Genomic DNA, 16,372 nt, shown 5'->3' on the forward strand with positions numbered 1-16,372 from the left:
GATTTTGACTTTGACTTGGATTCAAGTTGACCCTTGTAGGGGTTGTGAGTATAAATTGATAACTTAGAACGGTTGCCGTGTATGGATTGAGGAGTCGAGGAGAGACGACTTTCACACCGAGGATAGTACAAACACTACACGACATCAAGGTGAGTTACCTTCTAGTAGGGGAGGGTCTAAGGCCACAACGCTGGCCCACCAACAAGAGTAATTGATAGATATTTGTCTTTGTGATAATTATCTTGGTAGCTTATGTAATATGCCTATGAGACATGCTTATGTGATATGCATATGAGATATGATTTTGTGATATGCTTATCATACATGCTTATTTGATGTGATATATGAGTTAGCAGTAGTAGGAGGGAGTAGTTTTCCCCTGACTCGGTCATGAGAAGTGAGGGGAAGGTTAGTACCCCAGATATGTCTGACCGTATGATTATATTTGTTTTTTTATGATAGAGGTAGGGATGAAATAGTCCCTGTTGCCGGTTGAGATAGACCGGAGGGTAGTCGGCACCCCGGAACGGCCCGACATGGGTAGGTCAGCACCCTAGAATGGCTTGACATGGGTAGGTCAGCACCCTAGAATGGCATGGCATGGGTAGGTCGGGTACCCTATAATCGCTCGGTAGTATGCATGCTATGTGCTTGTACGGTATGTGGTATGATAGGGGAACTCACTAAGCTTCGTGCTTACAGTTTCAGTTTTGGTCTCAGGTACCTCTTCATCTAAGGGGAAAGAGTCGGCGGTGTAGGAGCGCATCACACACTCACGCATATGGTTGTCACATGGAGTTTTATGGGATTGTACTCTGATTTTCATTACTTTGATGACATGGTTTTAAGATACGTTGTTATGTTTTAATTATAAGTTGTTATGACATTGGCAATGTTTGGTTAACTATGTTATGAATCTCTTGATTAAAAGGGAAATATTTGACCTCGAAATTTAGGATGTTACAAGTTGCTATCAGAGCCTTGGTTTGAGGGATTCGGACACATCCTCGGGGTGTCTGAGCTCAAACCGAGGGATTAAAGGATTTTTACAAGGAAATAGTTTTTCTAAATTTACATTTAATGAGTTTTGTGAAGGAACGGGGTGTGTGATGCGTGCGACCGACCAAGACCAAGTAAGTTTTCCCAAGATACCCATACTTGTTATGTTATGATATATGATATGGTCATGAGAACTGCATGCTAGATTAGGGCTATGGATCTAGGAGGATTCCTTGTATGTCTGCTATACGCTTATGAGAACTAATAGCTAGAGTAGGGCTAAGGATCTAGGAAGGATGCCTTGTATGCCTGCTGTAGGAGCTTATTGAGCTGTATGTTAGAGCTGTTAGTCAGCAGTAGGGTAGCCTGAGTAGGTTATGCTTGATTTGGTTACTCGACGCACGAATGTTTCTTGCTTTGTGCTATAGGGGTTTTGGCTAGCTTTAACTAACTAGTAAGAAAATATGTAATAGTATTCGCAAGCTAGTTAGGGAAAGGTTGTAGGGACTCCTAGTGCAGCTGATGGCGGAGAGTAGGTCGGAGGGTACCCTAGGAAAGCCTAGGATGAGATCAGTTAGAAAGGGATAATGGTTAAGGGACTTGGTGAAGTTGAGGAAATCCTTGAGGAAAGTATGCATAGATGTTCAAGGTAGTATGGGCCCGTACTACTAAAAGTAGAGATCCGTACTCGAGTCAAGGAGGGCCAAGATGGAACCAGGAAACTTGGGAAGTGTGTGAGACCTCTCAAAAGTATGTATGATCCTAACGTTCATGTGTTTAATTTTCTGTATGGTGGTCACACGACATGGAGCAGGAGGTTCAGGATCAGGATCAGGATCGGGTGCAGGGTCCGAGCAGGTCGACGACGGGCTACGCAAGTTCATCGCATTTGTGATCAGAAGAGGTATCCTTGAGGCAACCCCGGTTATTTTCGGGTTGATCAAGGAAGGATTGTTGAGCTGATGGAGGATTGCCTCCGAGCATTCAGGAGTGACTTGGTATCTAGCCAGTTGGGTATGTGCACACTGTCCTTTAAGGACTTTCGAGGGAGTGTTGTGCCAGACTTTCATAGGGCGAAGGACCCCATTACAGCTAGGAGATGGATCACGGACATCGAGTCTGCACAGTTGACGAGCTTCTACCTGGAGGGGTCGAAGGTCCGCTTTGATGCGGGTTGTTTGAGGCACATATCTAGGGATTGGTGGGAGTCAATCGGTGATTCGCTGGGATCCGTAGCTATGGAGGCTATGACTTGGTCAGAGTTTGTGACCAGGTTCAAGGCGGAGTTTGTGCTAGCTGTGGAGCTTCAGCAGTTGGCCAGTGAGTTTCTGGATATGAGATAGACTATGAAGTTAGTGGCGAAGATCACAGCCAATTTCAGGGAGAGGGCCCTGTTGGTACCTCAATATGTTGGGGATGAGGAGATGCGGAAGACCCGATACCATGACATGTTGAGGGTTGACATTCGGGAGCATGTCATCTATTCAGACTGCCCGACCTTAGAGTCCATGATTGCCAGGGCGCAGGAGAGGGAGATTGATTTGGAACACCTCAGGAAGAGGAAGGCGGAGACTTACCAGGTTGCAGGGGTTTTGGGGAAGAAACCCAAGGGATCCGACATTAGGTCGAAGGGCCATTCAAGCCAGAGCTGCTGCAGGAAACGCGGAAAACCGCATGAAGGAGTTTGTAGGGCAGGATCGTCGGGCTGCTACAAGTTCAGCAAGATGGGGCACTTTGGTAGGGATTATACTACCCCCGCCCCCACAATTCAGACATCAGACTTGATTTGCTTCTATTGCAATCAGAGGGGCCATAAGAAGAACAACTGCCCTAGATTGTCAGTAGTATCAGTAGTAGCGCCAGTGGTGGTGCCGACTCCAACGACAGCACGAGTTGTGGATGGCCAGAAGGTCAAGGCCAAGGCTCCAGTGGTGTGGATCTGAGTGTTTCAGTTGACATCCGAGGAATCACGCGTCGCACCCGATGTGGTGACGGGTATGATTTCTTCTCTCTAATATTTTATGTTATGTCGCTGTGATTTTGATATGTGATATGTATGTTTTGTTTAGTATCGTTCCATGTGAACGGTATCCCAATTTAGGTGTTATTTGATTCGGGTGCTACCCGATCATGTCTCTCTTGCGCTTAGCAAGAAGTTCCCTGAGTCCTCAGGCATGTTGGATTTCCCTCTAGAGGTCGAGATTGCGGACGACCGGTCAGTGCGAGCATCAGAGGTTTTTAGGGATTGTTTCTTTAGATTGTTTGAGGAACGTCACCTGGTAGACTTTGTTCCCATACCATTGAAGGGGAACAAGGTTATTACAGGTATTGATTGGCTAAGCCCCAATGGGACGGTGATTGAATGCGTGCAGCAATTGGTGCGGATCAAGACCCCAATTGGGGAAGAACTGGTGGTTCAGGGCGAGAGGCCACACAGCAAGGGCCAATTTTATGTTCAGCAGCAAGAGCTAGGCGCTACCTTCAGCGGGGTTGTGAAGGGTATGTCGCCTATGTCATGGATACCCGGGAGGCATGAAAGGAGATGGTGGGCGATGTGCCAGTAGTGTGAGAGTTCACGGATGTATTCCCGGAGGAGTTTCCTGGGATACCTCCGAAGAGACAGGTAGAGTGTAGGATCGACCTAGTCCCTGGTGCGGCTCCGATAGCCAAGGCACCATATAGGTTGGCTCCTCCTAAGATGAAGGAGTTTTCAATATAGCTGCAGGAACTGTTAGACAAAGGATTCATTAGATCGAGCAGTTCACCCTAGGGAGCGCCAATTTTATTTGTGAAGAAGGATGGGTTACACCGGATGTGTATAGATTACTGGCAGCTGAATAAGGTAACAGTGAAGAACCGTTACCCACTCCCAAGTATTGATGACCTCTTTGACCAGCTACAGGGAGCATCTTGGTTCTCTAAGATTGACTTGCATTCAGGATATCATCAGATGAGGGTTAGAGAGGAGGATGTGTAGAAGATTTCTTTTCAGACGCGATATGGTCACTATGAGTTTGTGGTGATGCCTTTCGGGCTCACCAACGCTCCTGCCGCGTTCATGGATCTCATGAACCGCGTGTGCAGAACGATGTTGGATTTGTTTGTGATAGTTTTCATTGAAGACATCTTGGTTTATTTCAAGACGCGAGAGCAGCATGAGGATCACTTGCGGGAGGTTCTGGATACTTTAAGGAGGGAGAGCCTGTATGCTAAGTTCTCCAAGTGTGAGTTCTGGTTCGACGAGGTGCAGTTTCTTGGGCACCTTGTCAACCAGAACAGGATTTCGGTTGACCTAGCCAAGGTGGAGGCCGTGGTGAGATGGGAGGTTCCGAGGTCTCCATCCGAGATTCGGAGCTTCCTGGGACTGGCAGGCTACTATCGTAGATTCATTCAGGACTTCTCCAAGATAGTCGTGCCCCTGACCAGTTTGACAAGGAAAGTTGTGGTCTTTCGCTGGGAGCCTGAGCAGTAGACTGCGTTTGAGACTTTGAGACAGAGATTGTGCGAGACGCCAATCTTAGCCCTGCCAGAGGGCAATGAGGATTTTGTAGTATATTGCGATGCATCCATCTAGGGTTTGGGCGCGGTATTGATATAGAGAGGGCATGTTATCGCTTACGCCTCGGGGCAGTTGAAGTCTCACGATGCAAATTATCCGACACACTACTCCTGTGAATGGGCGACGTGTGAATCACCCGATTTTTCAAATATTGCAAGAATGTCCATTGCCACAATGCTTACAAACATGTGACTTTTCGTCACTAGCCAACAACAACCCACCTTGAGTGTTCTGCACTTTCTCAGTTCCTCTTATATGCTCCACGTACGCCTTTAATCTACCAACCGCTTCATCGAATAACATTGAATCCAACTTAAAATTGCTCTATTGAAGCCACGATTTGGAGAAACGATTTAGGCATCGAATCTAGTAACCTTTTTACCAAATCACCTTCTTCAAGCTCATATCCAAGACTCCTTACTTTTGACGCTAAACCGGATAATTTTGTCACAAAATCATCAACCGTTTCATCCTCTTTCATGCGTAAACTTTCAAGCTCCCTTTTTAAGGTTCAAGTCGAGCCGTTCTTACCCGATCCACTCCCGAATACCGTGTTTTTAGCCCATCCCACACTTGCTTTGGGTCGGTGTAACTCACCATTTGCAACACCATGTCTTTGGGTCTCGCTTGAAACAAAAAAGCAAGAGCTTGTTTTGATTTCTTTTGATTTGGTGCTTTATCTAACGTCTTTGGTTCGACCGTCTCCCATATGCCATGTGCATCCATAATTGACTTGACTTTAACCGCCCACACTGGATAATTCGTTGGAGTCAAAATCGGAACTTGATATGTCAACGAACCTCCTTCTTTAACCAACGACATCCTTTTCTCCTTAACCCCAACTTCTTTAATCAAGCTTGTTCCGAGAGCACTCTTCCACCGGACAACAAGACAAGGTCACGACCACCTTTACCGTCTTCCGTCACCCGCAAAACGAACCGAATCAAAGCCACCCGCTTTGACGTCTTCCCGTTTGTTTACTCCATGCCTCCGGTTAGTCTCTCACAAGCCCGATTAAAAGAAACCGGGGTTGCTTCTAATCAACCTCAAATCACACCCCTTTAATGAAACCACGCTTTGATACCAAGTGTTAGTGCAATAAAAACAATAAACAAATTACTTGTTGTGAGTTGAAACCGTGAACTCAAACAGAAAGAAAAAAAAAAAAAAAAAAAAAAAAAAAAAAAAAAGATACTTGATCACAAAGTTACTGGAAGTGCATTAAAAAAACAAAAGACACATGCTCCTAGCTATTTATACTAAAGAAATTGAAAACTACTCAAACTTCTAAAATAATAAAATAAAACACTTTAACTCTGAAAATTAATAAAAGACAACTTCCCTAAAACTAGACTTGAATCCGATTAATTTACAATGTACTTGATATGACAAGCTTTAATTTTGAAAATCTCCCTTCATCCATAAAGATGCACACCAACTGTTAGGTTTTTTTTCCTCTTAGAAAAAGTACAACAAAACTATTCCCCTTACTACTAATGTTACATGACTCATGGCCTTTGTTGATGTTGTCAATTGTCAAAGAACTTAAATCTCAGTGGACCAAGGCAAAAATTAAACGATGCATTTTTTTGGAAATATAGAAATAAATTGGTTGTATTTTACAAAGATGTTGATTTTTAAATGATCAAGAAATTGGTTATAGAATGTGGAAAATGTTTGACTCTAAACTTATTGCAAGACCAACTACTTGAATCTAAAGGCCTCAAATTGGTAAAAGAACGTTGTGATCTAAGAAAGGTATGTATTTTGACTATTTTCAATAAGTCTTGAAATATATATATATATATATATATATATATATATATATATATATATATATATATATATATATATATATATATATATATATATATATATATATATATATATATATGTATTGGAAAAAGTGTATTTTTTTGGTTTTGTTTAGTTACAAATGAAGAATGTAAAGTATCATTCGAAATAGATATTTTGGGAAGTATCAAAGGTTCATCAACCAAACAAGTAGTGATTTATGCTCTCATGTACCTAAATTTTCTTCAGGGTAAATTATATTATCAAAATGTTAGAGGGTGGCAACAGCTCCTGTATTGAATGAAGAAGATATAAAAGGTACCTCATTGCTTATCTAATTATCTACACATCTTAGTTGAGGATTAAGATTGAATTCGGTGAAAGAGTAATTCCCTTACCATTCACATTTCCTGCTATTTTATCATCTTTTATAGAGTTATTCATGATTGTAGAAGTTAAAGATATATTTTGAGTATTGTGATTATTCTTATACAATATCAATCTTTAGCTCAATTTTCCTTTTGAGATTAAAGACCATGTTTTTTGTATTATTTCCCTTAATTGGTTGTATTTGTTTGTAGGTACATTGATTTTTGTAACGTCCATAGATTCTGGCTAGACAATTTAGAGACAGTAAGCGTCAAAATGACTTTTTGATAGAAGATTATTAACAATAAATCTTAACTAAGTTATATTATATGTCATAATGATTTCGTACATATAAAGAACGTTAAAATCTAAGTTAAAAATAAGAAGTTATGAACTGTCGAAGTTTCGTGCAAAACCGACACGTCGCTGTGTGACGTAAAAAGTGAGTTTGCGATAAAATACATTTTAGCCTTATCAATCTAAACGAAAGTTGTAGTATGCATTAAACCGAGAGCGTGCATAGAAAGAACATACAAATCTGACTTCGTATGAGGAAGTTATAATTTTTCTAAGATTTAGCATCACAATGCACAACCCGAAATTCAAATTTTAGATCGACTGCTTTTTAGCCGACACAATCTAACCGAGAATTGAAGATCTCATTAATAGGAGCTCAACGATATAAAGACAGACGAAAACGGACGTCAGATGACAAAGTTATGAATTTTTAATGGACTTTACTTTGTCTACGCCCGATAAAAAATAACTTTAAAAATAAAGTCAAAATTAGCCAACGGAGTCTAAATGAAAGTTGTAGATACGTCGCTACCTTCACGTGGATTTATAGAACGTTAAAAACGGAGCTCGTATGCGAAATTAAATTTAAAAGACAGAAATAGGCTGATGCGAGGAGGGTGACGTGGCTTAATCTGGACCATTGCTTCCTCCCCATGGCCTCGCATCGGATGACCAAAACCTATACCTCATACGCACATTGTATTGAGTACACGCAACATAGCTCCAAGGGTACGCCCAACGTAGTCTGAGGAGCTCGGCTATAAATAGATGCGAGGGTAGCCTTATTTCTTCACACCTTCACCCTTCTTTCTTTCTTAACACTCCAAAACTGTCCCTCCCCTTCCCTAGTACTTCCTAAGTGCTAGAGGCGAGTCCTAGAGCTCCAGAAATCTTCGAGAAGAAGAGCTTTCGGCTCTAAAGTTCTGTCCACGTAGAGCCCGGTTCCTAGCCAAACCTCCTAGTAAGTGAGTTATGCTTACCCTACTTTAAGTATAGCTTATGTTTAAGTTCAATATCGTTATTATGAAATTATAAAAAGAATATATTATAAAATATAATATACAAATTATTATTATAATATCTTTTAACTACTCGCGATATATGGAATTCGGTTTGAAGGGCCGCATATGGTTGTTGGATTTCAGAAGTGCTTAAATGCCAAAATGGTCCTGCCCTCCGGTGTTTCATGTCTAGTCCCTATCTGTACATAGTGGTTGCAAAGTATTGTTTAACACTTATAAGACAATATCGCTCATAAATAGTCGCTATAAATATTAGACTAGAATCTACTAGTAATTATACTAGGTTTCGTCGAAGGAAAACAGAATTGTTAGAAGTGAAGTGTTGCCCGAGTTTGGAATCATCACTTTAACAAGTGAGTGCATATTTACTTTCATCTTGCACATAGATATGAAGTATTTAATATAAATTACTTGTTATTTGTGCATATTATCTGTGCTCCTGATATCTATGTTAGATGAACGATTTATACATGTTTACGTGATTTAACAAGAAAGGTTTCCCAACCTGACTCACTCAGTTTATTTGTATCACAGGTGTCGATACAAAGCTACATTACACTGAGAGATTAAAGGAGATATAAATCACTAAGTGTAAATGAATCTAATATCTGTTTATGCTTATGTTTCTGTATTGACAATGACATACCAAAATTTTAATATAAACAAAATACATTTCTTCGAAAATACTTTGATAATATATTTATCATGTTTTTTGGGAACAAATTCCGCAATATTATTCTTTGAAATGAATACTCTGATTTTCAAATAAGCATAAATAAAATTTTAAAAATGACCGTGAATGTACGGATGTCACAATTTTGGATTTAGAAAATGTCTCAAGTAACTACAATGGAGAGATGTTGAGTTGAAGTCTGAAAGCTTGAATGTTAGGCATTCTTTAAGAGGAACATAGTTCATAAGAACACTATTGATTCTGCATCAATCCATCTAACCATGCTCTAACCATAAGTAACTAATGAAATTATATTGCATTCTCCATGTTTTAATTATATTTCTATTTTTATCATGAATGATATGTATGAGTTGTGTTACCAAACCACAAGGTTAATATTTATCGGGGTTAAATGCAGTGCAACAAAAGCTGAAACTACTCTCTCATATTCTGATCTCAAGGTATGCACTTTTTCTATCGGATATTAATACCCAGATTTAAAGTAATAGGTAGTTGACCATTAGTTGATGTATATCCATATCGTTTTACTGAATATTGCAATAAATAATGAAGGTAATGATGGATCATTCAACAATTCATAGATAGCAAAATGTTGAACTCAAAGAAGTAAGATTATTAGGATCTGGAACATATGAAACTATATATTATGCGTGTATCAAATGTCTCAATTAAAAGAATCAACGAAACATGGTTTGTTGGTAGATCATATAAGGAAGAACAGTTGGTAGGACATCTATTTACAATTACTATTTTGCCCTTAGAGTGGTTGCATTTTTTTCATCTTATCTCCTATAAATACTCATCGACAAACGACTGATTTTTGGAAAGAAGCACGGATCCTTTCAAATTTTCAAAATTTTCTTTGTTATGTTGATCTAAAATGTGACACTTTATTGGTTAATATGCGTGATCCATGACATGTTTGTAAGGTAATTAAAACAACCGTAGTTAAAATTCAAAATTTTCTTTTTTACTTTGCAATATGAATTCATAATTAATATTAGCCTTAAATAGCATAGCATCTACCTTTGTTAGGACCATTTTTATTTTTATTTTTGACAAAAAAAATTTTAACTAAAAAGAGTTTTATATTTTCAGGGCAAAGTTGGATAACAATTCTAAGCTTCTTGAGTTCAATGAGAAACTTGGAAAAATCGTGTATAAAAAATGAGGAATCTAAAAGGGGCAAAAAAGTAATTTCACTAATTTGTATTTTTGAATATTGTTCAGACGGAGCATGGGAACATTATGTGAACACCGAAGAATTTATTGATGTTGTAGCATCATTGCCTGGTTTCTTCTTACTTATTGAATATATATATATATATATATATATATATATATATATATATATATATATATATATATATATATATATATATATATATATATATATATATATAGTAAATAAAAGGAATATCATAAAGATTAAACACTAAAAATTACTAGGTTCTTTTCCATTCTATCAACATTTTCACAATCAAAATGTTTGACTTTGTTCAGGCGTAGAAGAATTTGACAATCAGTATACCAGATTCCACATTTTTGTTTTTATAGTCAAGTATCAAGATTCTATTAATTTAAGTGGGATTTAATTAAGTAGTTATCACTTGAACATAAAGGAAATTGAAAAGCGAACTTTAACGTTTTTAACATGTTATTACTCAGCTTATGCTAACAAAAGTGACATGCTTGCTAAAAAAAAGATTTAGACGTGTGTTTGAATTATTTATATTGACAAACATACATTCTTATAGGGTGTTTGGGAAAACTTTTTAAATAACTTTTGTTTTTTAACTTTTCTAAAAAAATATAAAGATGTTTTCTAAAAAGATATAAAGATGTTTGGATGATGCAAAAGTTTTTTTCAAAAAAACTTTTTGTAAAGAAGAAAATAGTGAGTTTTCAAAAGTCAAGAAAGTGTGATTTTTTGTAACTTTCGGATTTTTAAAGTTAAATCACACTCAAAAGTCAAAAAATACTACCCAAACATTTTTTAAAACTCACTTTTGGCATTTGTTTCCTCAAAAGAACTTCTATAAAAAGAACTTTTACAAAAAGAACTTTTAGACTTAAAAAGTATTCCCAAACACCCCTTAGAGTTTATTTTCAAGTATGATATTCGAAAGAAACCACCATTAGGGCAATGCAATAACCAAAAAAAAAAAAAAAAAGTGCAAAAACTCGGGGAGCTCCCCCTAGTTTTATATTAAAATTTTATAGAACAAACAGTTGCACTTGTTAATATTGACGTAGCTAGATGGAGTGTTGGAGGTATTACAGTACCTCAAAAATTGTTTTATATATATAAAAAAATATTATTTGTAAACATGTTTTATGTTATTGTACCCGAACTACAGAGATTATAAATGTTTTTTAATATCAGATATTGAATAACTATATATACTATATATACTATATTGACAATATTTGTACCCCATATTAAAATTTTTGGTTCTGGCACTCTTGTTTTGCATTTTGTTGACTAATAAAACTAAAACTAGTTAACTTGATAGATAAATGGAAAAAGAAAATATTATAATATGCGAAGTCATTTCAGAAGCTACTTACTTATAATCTTCAAACCAACTCCGCGTGTTGAAAATTTAGCCAAATCACTATAATTATACGTGTAAAATTCGTCATATCTTCTTAGAAACTACTCGCACTAAATTCTTCAATGCAAAGTATTTATATAATCTCATCCTATCCAAAACAGAAAAGTATTCACACTCCCAAGTAAAAAGAATCACGAATCAACTGTTGATAGCTATCCGATATTTGATTTACGTCTTATTTAAAACTTCATATTTAATAATGTTGGAATATATTTAAATGGAACTTAGGTGCCCGATGTCATGAAAAAATAAAACACCATGTATTTAAGGGGATAATCTTGCATCTTGGTCTTCTAAACGCCATGTTGTTATTTCACGATCAATTGTCTAATGTTAAATACGTACCGGGTGATGGCAAATACCTTTGCTGAAACATGTTGTATACTATAATTTAATGTCAAATACATAATTTGATATAAAAGCTTTGTTCTCCACAAGAGAAGAAAACTATAGTCTTTTGTAGGGATGAGCATTTGGATCGGGGAACCAGCCGGAACCGGAACCTGATGGAACCGGTTGGGTCGGGTCCGTAACGATATTCTTGTGAATTTTTGGAACCAGGAACCGGTAAGAACCGATGGTGTGGTTTAGTTCTTAATTTTGACCGACTTCGGTTCCTGGGTTGGGTCTGGTTCAGACCGATTCCAGCAGGGTCGGTTCCATTATTCATCCCTAATCTATTGTGACAATATCAGTAACATGTACATGTCGTCCAACATCAACGAATGAAACACATTGAGACTGACATTCATTTCGAGATCAAGTCACAAACTAACAATGGGCTTAATTCTCCATGTACTGTGCTCATCACAGTTTGTTGTCATCTTTAGGGCTACCTTCTACCTATGTATTAGTTGTGTATTAGCTCCCAACCCATCTAGATATGTATATATTTTATGTACACGCCCTTGATTAATGAGAATTACACACCATATCATATTTATAAACAATTATTTTCACAATAGATTGAATCTTAAAGAAAATTCAAACCCAATAAATTCAAATAGCTTAAAATAAACATCACAAAGGGACCAATAGCAATATAATAGTAGCATTTACTCATCTCATTTAACTTAGTAACCAAGTAATTCAACCCTTCCTTATAAGTTTTGGAATTTTTTATTTAGTCAATTTACATATTTTTGTGAATTAATCTTCAATACATTCATTACTTAACAAATTATAATTTTATAAAATTCATTTATCAAATCATCTAAAAATTATCTTCATAAATGTTTATTATTCAATATAATATCTAGTGCCGTTGCTTTTTGAAATTTCCGGAAGCTCATTAGAAACAAAAACAGTCTTCTTTCTTATTTTCAAATTGGCCCCACCCACTAGCTTCACACTTGTTTTTCCAAACCTTTCTAGAACACCCTTCTCCCATGGGTTCTATAAAGCATCTTTAGATTGTTTTCGTGCACGAATCCTCATAATTCTTCATAGATCAAACACGTTAATCATACTCATCAGCATCGTCATACTCTGTTGGTGTTCGTGTTCGTGATTTGTCATCGTTGGACGTCGCCGTCGTGAGAGGAAACAGACGTGTGGCGGAAGTTATGTCCGTGTCATTTCTCCGGTGTATTCGAATTCAACAAGTACACGGTCATGGAAGAAACTAAAAGGTCATCGTCATCACCATCATCATCATCGTCATCATCAGCTACGGTTACAATACACCTTTCGAATTACGATCTGGCTCGATCTCGATTGTTCCTTTCTGGATTTTACTGTTGGAGCTGGGAATTCCTCACTGCTCTTTTGCTGTTTAGTTGTTAGTTAATTAATTCCTTGATTTTAGCTCTTCAATTAGTGTAGAAGTTAGGTAATTTATTTAGAGAAAGAGATATCGGTCGGAAGTAGGTGAGATTGAAAAAAAAAAAAATGGCGAATCGGTCTGTTCCGGCGCCGTTTCTGACGAAGACGTATCTGTTGGTGGATGATCCGGCGACTGATGATGTGATTTCGTGGAATGAAAACGGATCAACGTTCATTGTCTGGAAAACTGCTGATTTCGCTAGGGATTTGCTCCCAAATTCATTCAAGCACAATAATTTCTCCAGCTTCGTTCGTCAGCTTAATACTTATGTACGTCTCTCTCTCTCTCTTCTTTCCTTCATCTATTTTCACCATTAAAATCTGTATTCATAGCTCAATTTTCATGTTCTTAGTTCTTACTTTCATCATGTATCTATCAATCTCATGGTAGAAAAGAGTTAGTTTACTTTAATTCTATTTTAATACATATATAAAAAAAATATTTGTTCATTACTTCATCCATTCAATGATCAGATATTTCATAATCATGGAAACAGGCTAGTTTCCATTAAAAACAAGTAGTGGTTTTAGTTACACATTATTTCAGTGGGGTCTGTTAAACAATAAAATCGGAAATCAATCGAAGGATCTAGATTTTGAACAGATTCTACTATTATTCCAAATAAGTTATCTTTGACTTATATGCCATATACAGCCACCTAGTTCTTTTCTTTCTAGAATCCATAATTCTTCATTGTAAATAATTCGTTTCAATTACGCAATCGTGATTAACTTTTTTGTTTATTTAGGGATTCCGTAAAACTGTGCCGGATAAATGGGAGTTCGCAAATGAGAACTTTAAGCGTGGGCAACGAGAGCTTCTCATAGAAATCCGTCGTCGGAAAACCGTACAGTCTTCCCAAGCTAAGCCGACGGGTGACGGTGGTCCGGCACAATCGCCAAGTATTTCCGGTGATGATCTCGGATCCAGCTCCACATCTTCGCCGGATTCGAAGAATCCGGGATCAGTCGACACTCCGACGGTGGAGAAGCTGGAGAATTTGTCCGACGAAAACGAGAAACTGAAAAAGGAGAAGCGGATTCTGACGTCGGAGCTTGCACAAATGAAGAAACAGTGTGACGATCTGGTGGCGTTTCTGACACAAAACGTGAAAATGGCGCCGGATTACATCAATCGGATCATGAAAGGAGATGCTGTGGTTGGTGAGATGGCGACGGCGACGGCGACGGTGACTGACGGCGATGAGTGTAATGATGAGGGAGGAAAAGGAGAATGTTTTAAGTTGTTTGGGGTGTTTTTGAAAGAAGAAACGAAAAAGAGGGGCTTTGATGAAATAAATATTTCTTCAGGGACTCAAAGGAAAGAAATGAAAATAAGTGGACAGTCAACCAAGGTCTGCAATTAACGAATAAGAATGTGACACCTCATGTGATTGGTCCAAGAATTTATATCCAAAAGAATAATAATGTCAATGTTTACATTTAATTCATATTAAAAAGATATATGTTATTTATGTATTTTTTGTTTAAGGTTATAATTTATTCGTTAATATATATATATATATATATATATATATATATATATATATATATATATATATATATATATATATATATATATATATATATATATAGTTGTTTAACAAGTCTATTATAGTAGAGGAGTAATTTCGGTTTCGTCCTATATTTTTTTAATAATCCATAATAAACTCAATGATGTGCATGGAAATATGTATAAGTTTTAAATTTATGAACCTAACTAGTTTATCTATTAATATATTTATAGGAAGTGTATCTGATTAGTTAATAATATAGAAAAATAAATCAGGTATTGATCACAGAAAATAATGTTTAACTAATAAAATAACTATTAAAAATTGATCTAAATAAAACAACTAAAGTGAGTGTTTTATCTTATTTTACAATGTTAGATTAACTTAACTAATAACTACTTCAACTAACTAAAGCAAACAACTAACTAAAAACAATTGTAATTAAGATAATGTAGACACTTTCATTTAGCTTTATATCCCCTTTTTCTTGTGGTTTGTTTCAAAATATAGATTAATTCAGTTGGTTACCCATATAAAAGTTATTAGAAGTTTTGATCCGACCTCCTAATGTTTTCACAAATTCATGAACAATTATGTAATGATCATACATAAGTGGATACTTAATTAATTATTTAAGATTATTGAGCTATGTAAGATATATCTAAGCTTCATTATCTATGATTAAGACAAATAACCAAACATAATTATGAACAAATTATGTTCTCTAACACAGTTAAAATTACTACCTTTATTATCTATTAGGATTTGATCAATCACTAACTCTAGCAATTTAATGATCAGAAACAACTAGGTAGACAAGTTATGTAATTAAAGTGATCGTTCAACTACACTAAACTTGAATCTTAGCAACAACGATTAAAATTTTTAACATGTTAGGTATTGATAAATCAAACACAAGCTAAACCAACTTAATAATCCATGAAAAGTAAAAACTAAAAAATAGTATTATGATTCTTATTACCTAAACGAAAACCTAATGATTTAGCTTATAATTGCACAAAATAAGCACATAAACACATAAGAAATTAAGCTATACATGATCAATCTAAGCAAACCGAATGAATTATGTGATCTCTTGATACGATCTTCTAATATTTTAATCTCCAATCTTAAAAGGGTTAATTGTCACTCTTAATCATAGCTTTCTGTCCCAGGAGTCGTCTAAAACATGCAACATCTATTCAAAGTCCTCGTAATGAAGTATATAGTTTCCTTATATTCGGTCTTCACGTCGTGACCATAAGGGTGTCACGACCTGAATTCAGTATCTATCCCGAATGCATCAATGAATCTGAGCTTTCCGTTTAAGAATCTTTTGAGGAAACTTGGTCACGACGTGAAGGAGTGTTAGTCATGTCGTAAGCTTTATTCTTGCACAAATAATCGAGATCCTTCCAGATTGCTACGCCGTGAACTCTATATCTCCATGTTGTGAGACTTCTTTTGCATGATTTTACTACTTTAAACTCCTAGCTTTACCTCCAGTCCTCCAAGTATCTAGGTTTTTTCATTTTCAGTCCTTTTTTTCAAGAATGTCATTTTTTGCTGCAAAATATCTATGCATTTAACCAAAATATAACTTTAAATGTATTAAAATAATGTCTAAAAATGTATACAAATATGACAATATCAAAATACCTCACACTTGCCTTTTGCTTGCT

The 16,372-nt window shown here is 36.5% G+C and overlaps 1 protein-coding gene across 1 annotated transcript; it reads left to right on the forward strand.

Annotated features, from left to right (window-relative positions):
• The first annotated feature begins 12,790 nt into the window (after positions 1-12,790).
• On the forward strand, positions 12,791-14,651 carry HSF4 (heat shock factor 4). The gene is made up of 2 exons (XM_078992699.1): positions 12,791-13,446; positions 13,926-14,651. The coding sequence occupies exons 1-2, from the start codon at positions 13,243-13,245 to the stop codon at positions 14,541-14,543; spliced, it is 822 nt and encodes a 273-aa protein (XP_078848825.1). The 5' UTR covers positions 12,791-13,242; the 3' UTR covers positions 14,544-14,651.
• Positions 14,652-16,372: the final 1,721 nt, after the last annotated feature.

This window comes from Lactuca saligna, chromosome 4 (assembly GCF_052625555.1).
Source record: "Lactuca saligna cultivar CGN05327 chromosome 4, ASM5262555v1, whole genome shotgun sequence".
In the NCBI taxonomy this organism is placed as follows: Eukaryota; Viridiplantae; Streptophyta; class Magnoliopsida; order Asterales; family Asteraceae; genus Lactuca; species Lactuca saligna.

Excerpts from the sequence above, each read along its gene's own strand:
- HSF4 (XM_078992699.1), top strand. The coding sequence starts at position 13,243 with ATGGCGAATCGGTCTGTTCCGGCGCCGTTTCTGACGAAGACGTATCTG. Across the intron at positions 13,447-13,925 it reads TTCGTCAGCTTAATACTTAT|GGATTCCGTAAAACTGTGCC; the intron begins GTACGTCTCTCT and ends TTGTTTATTTAG.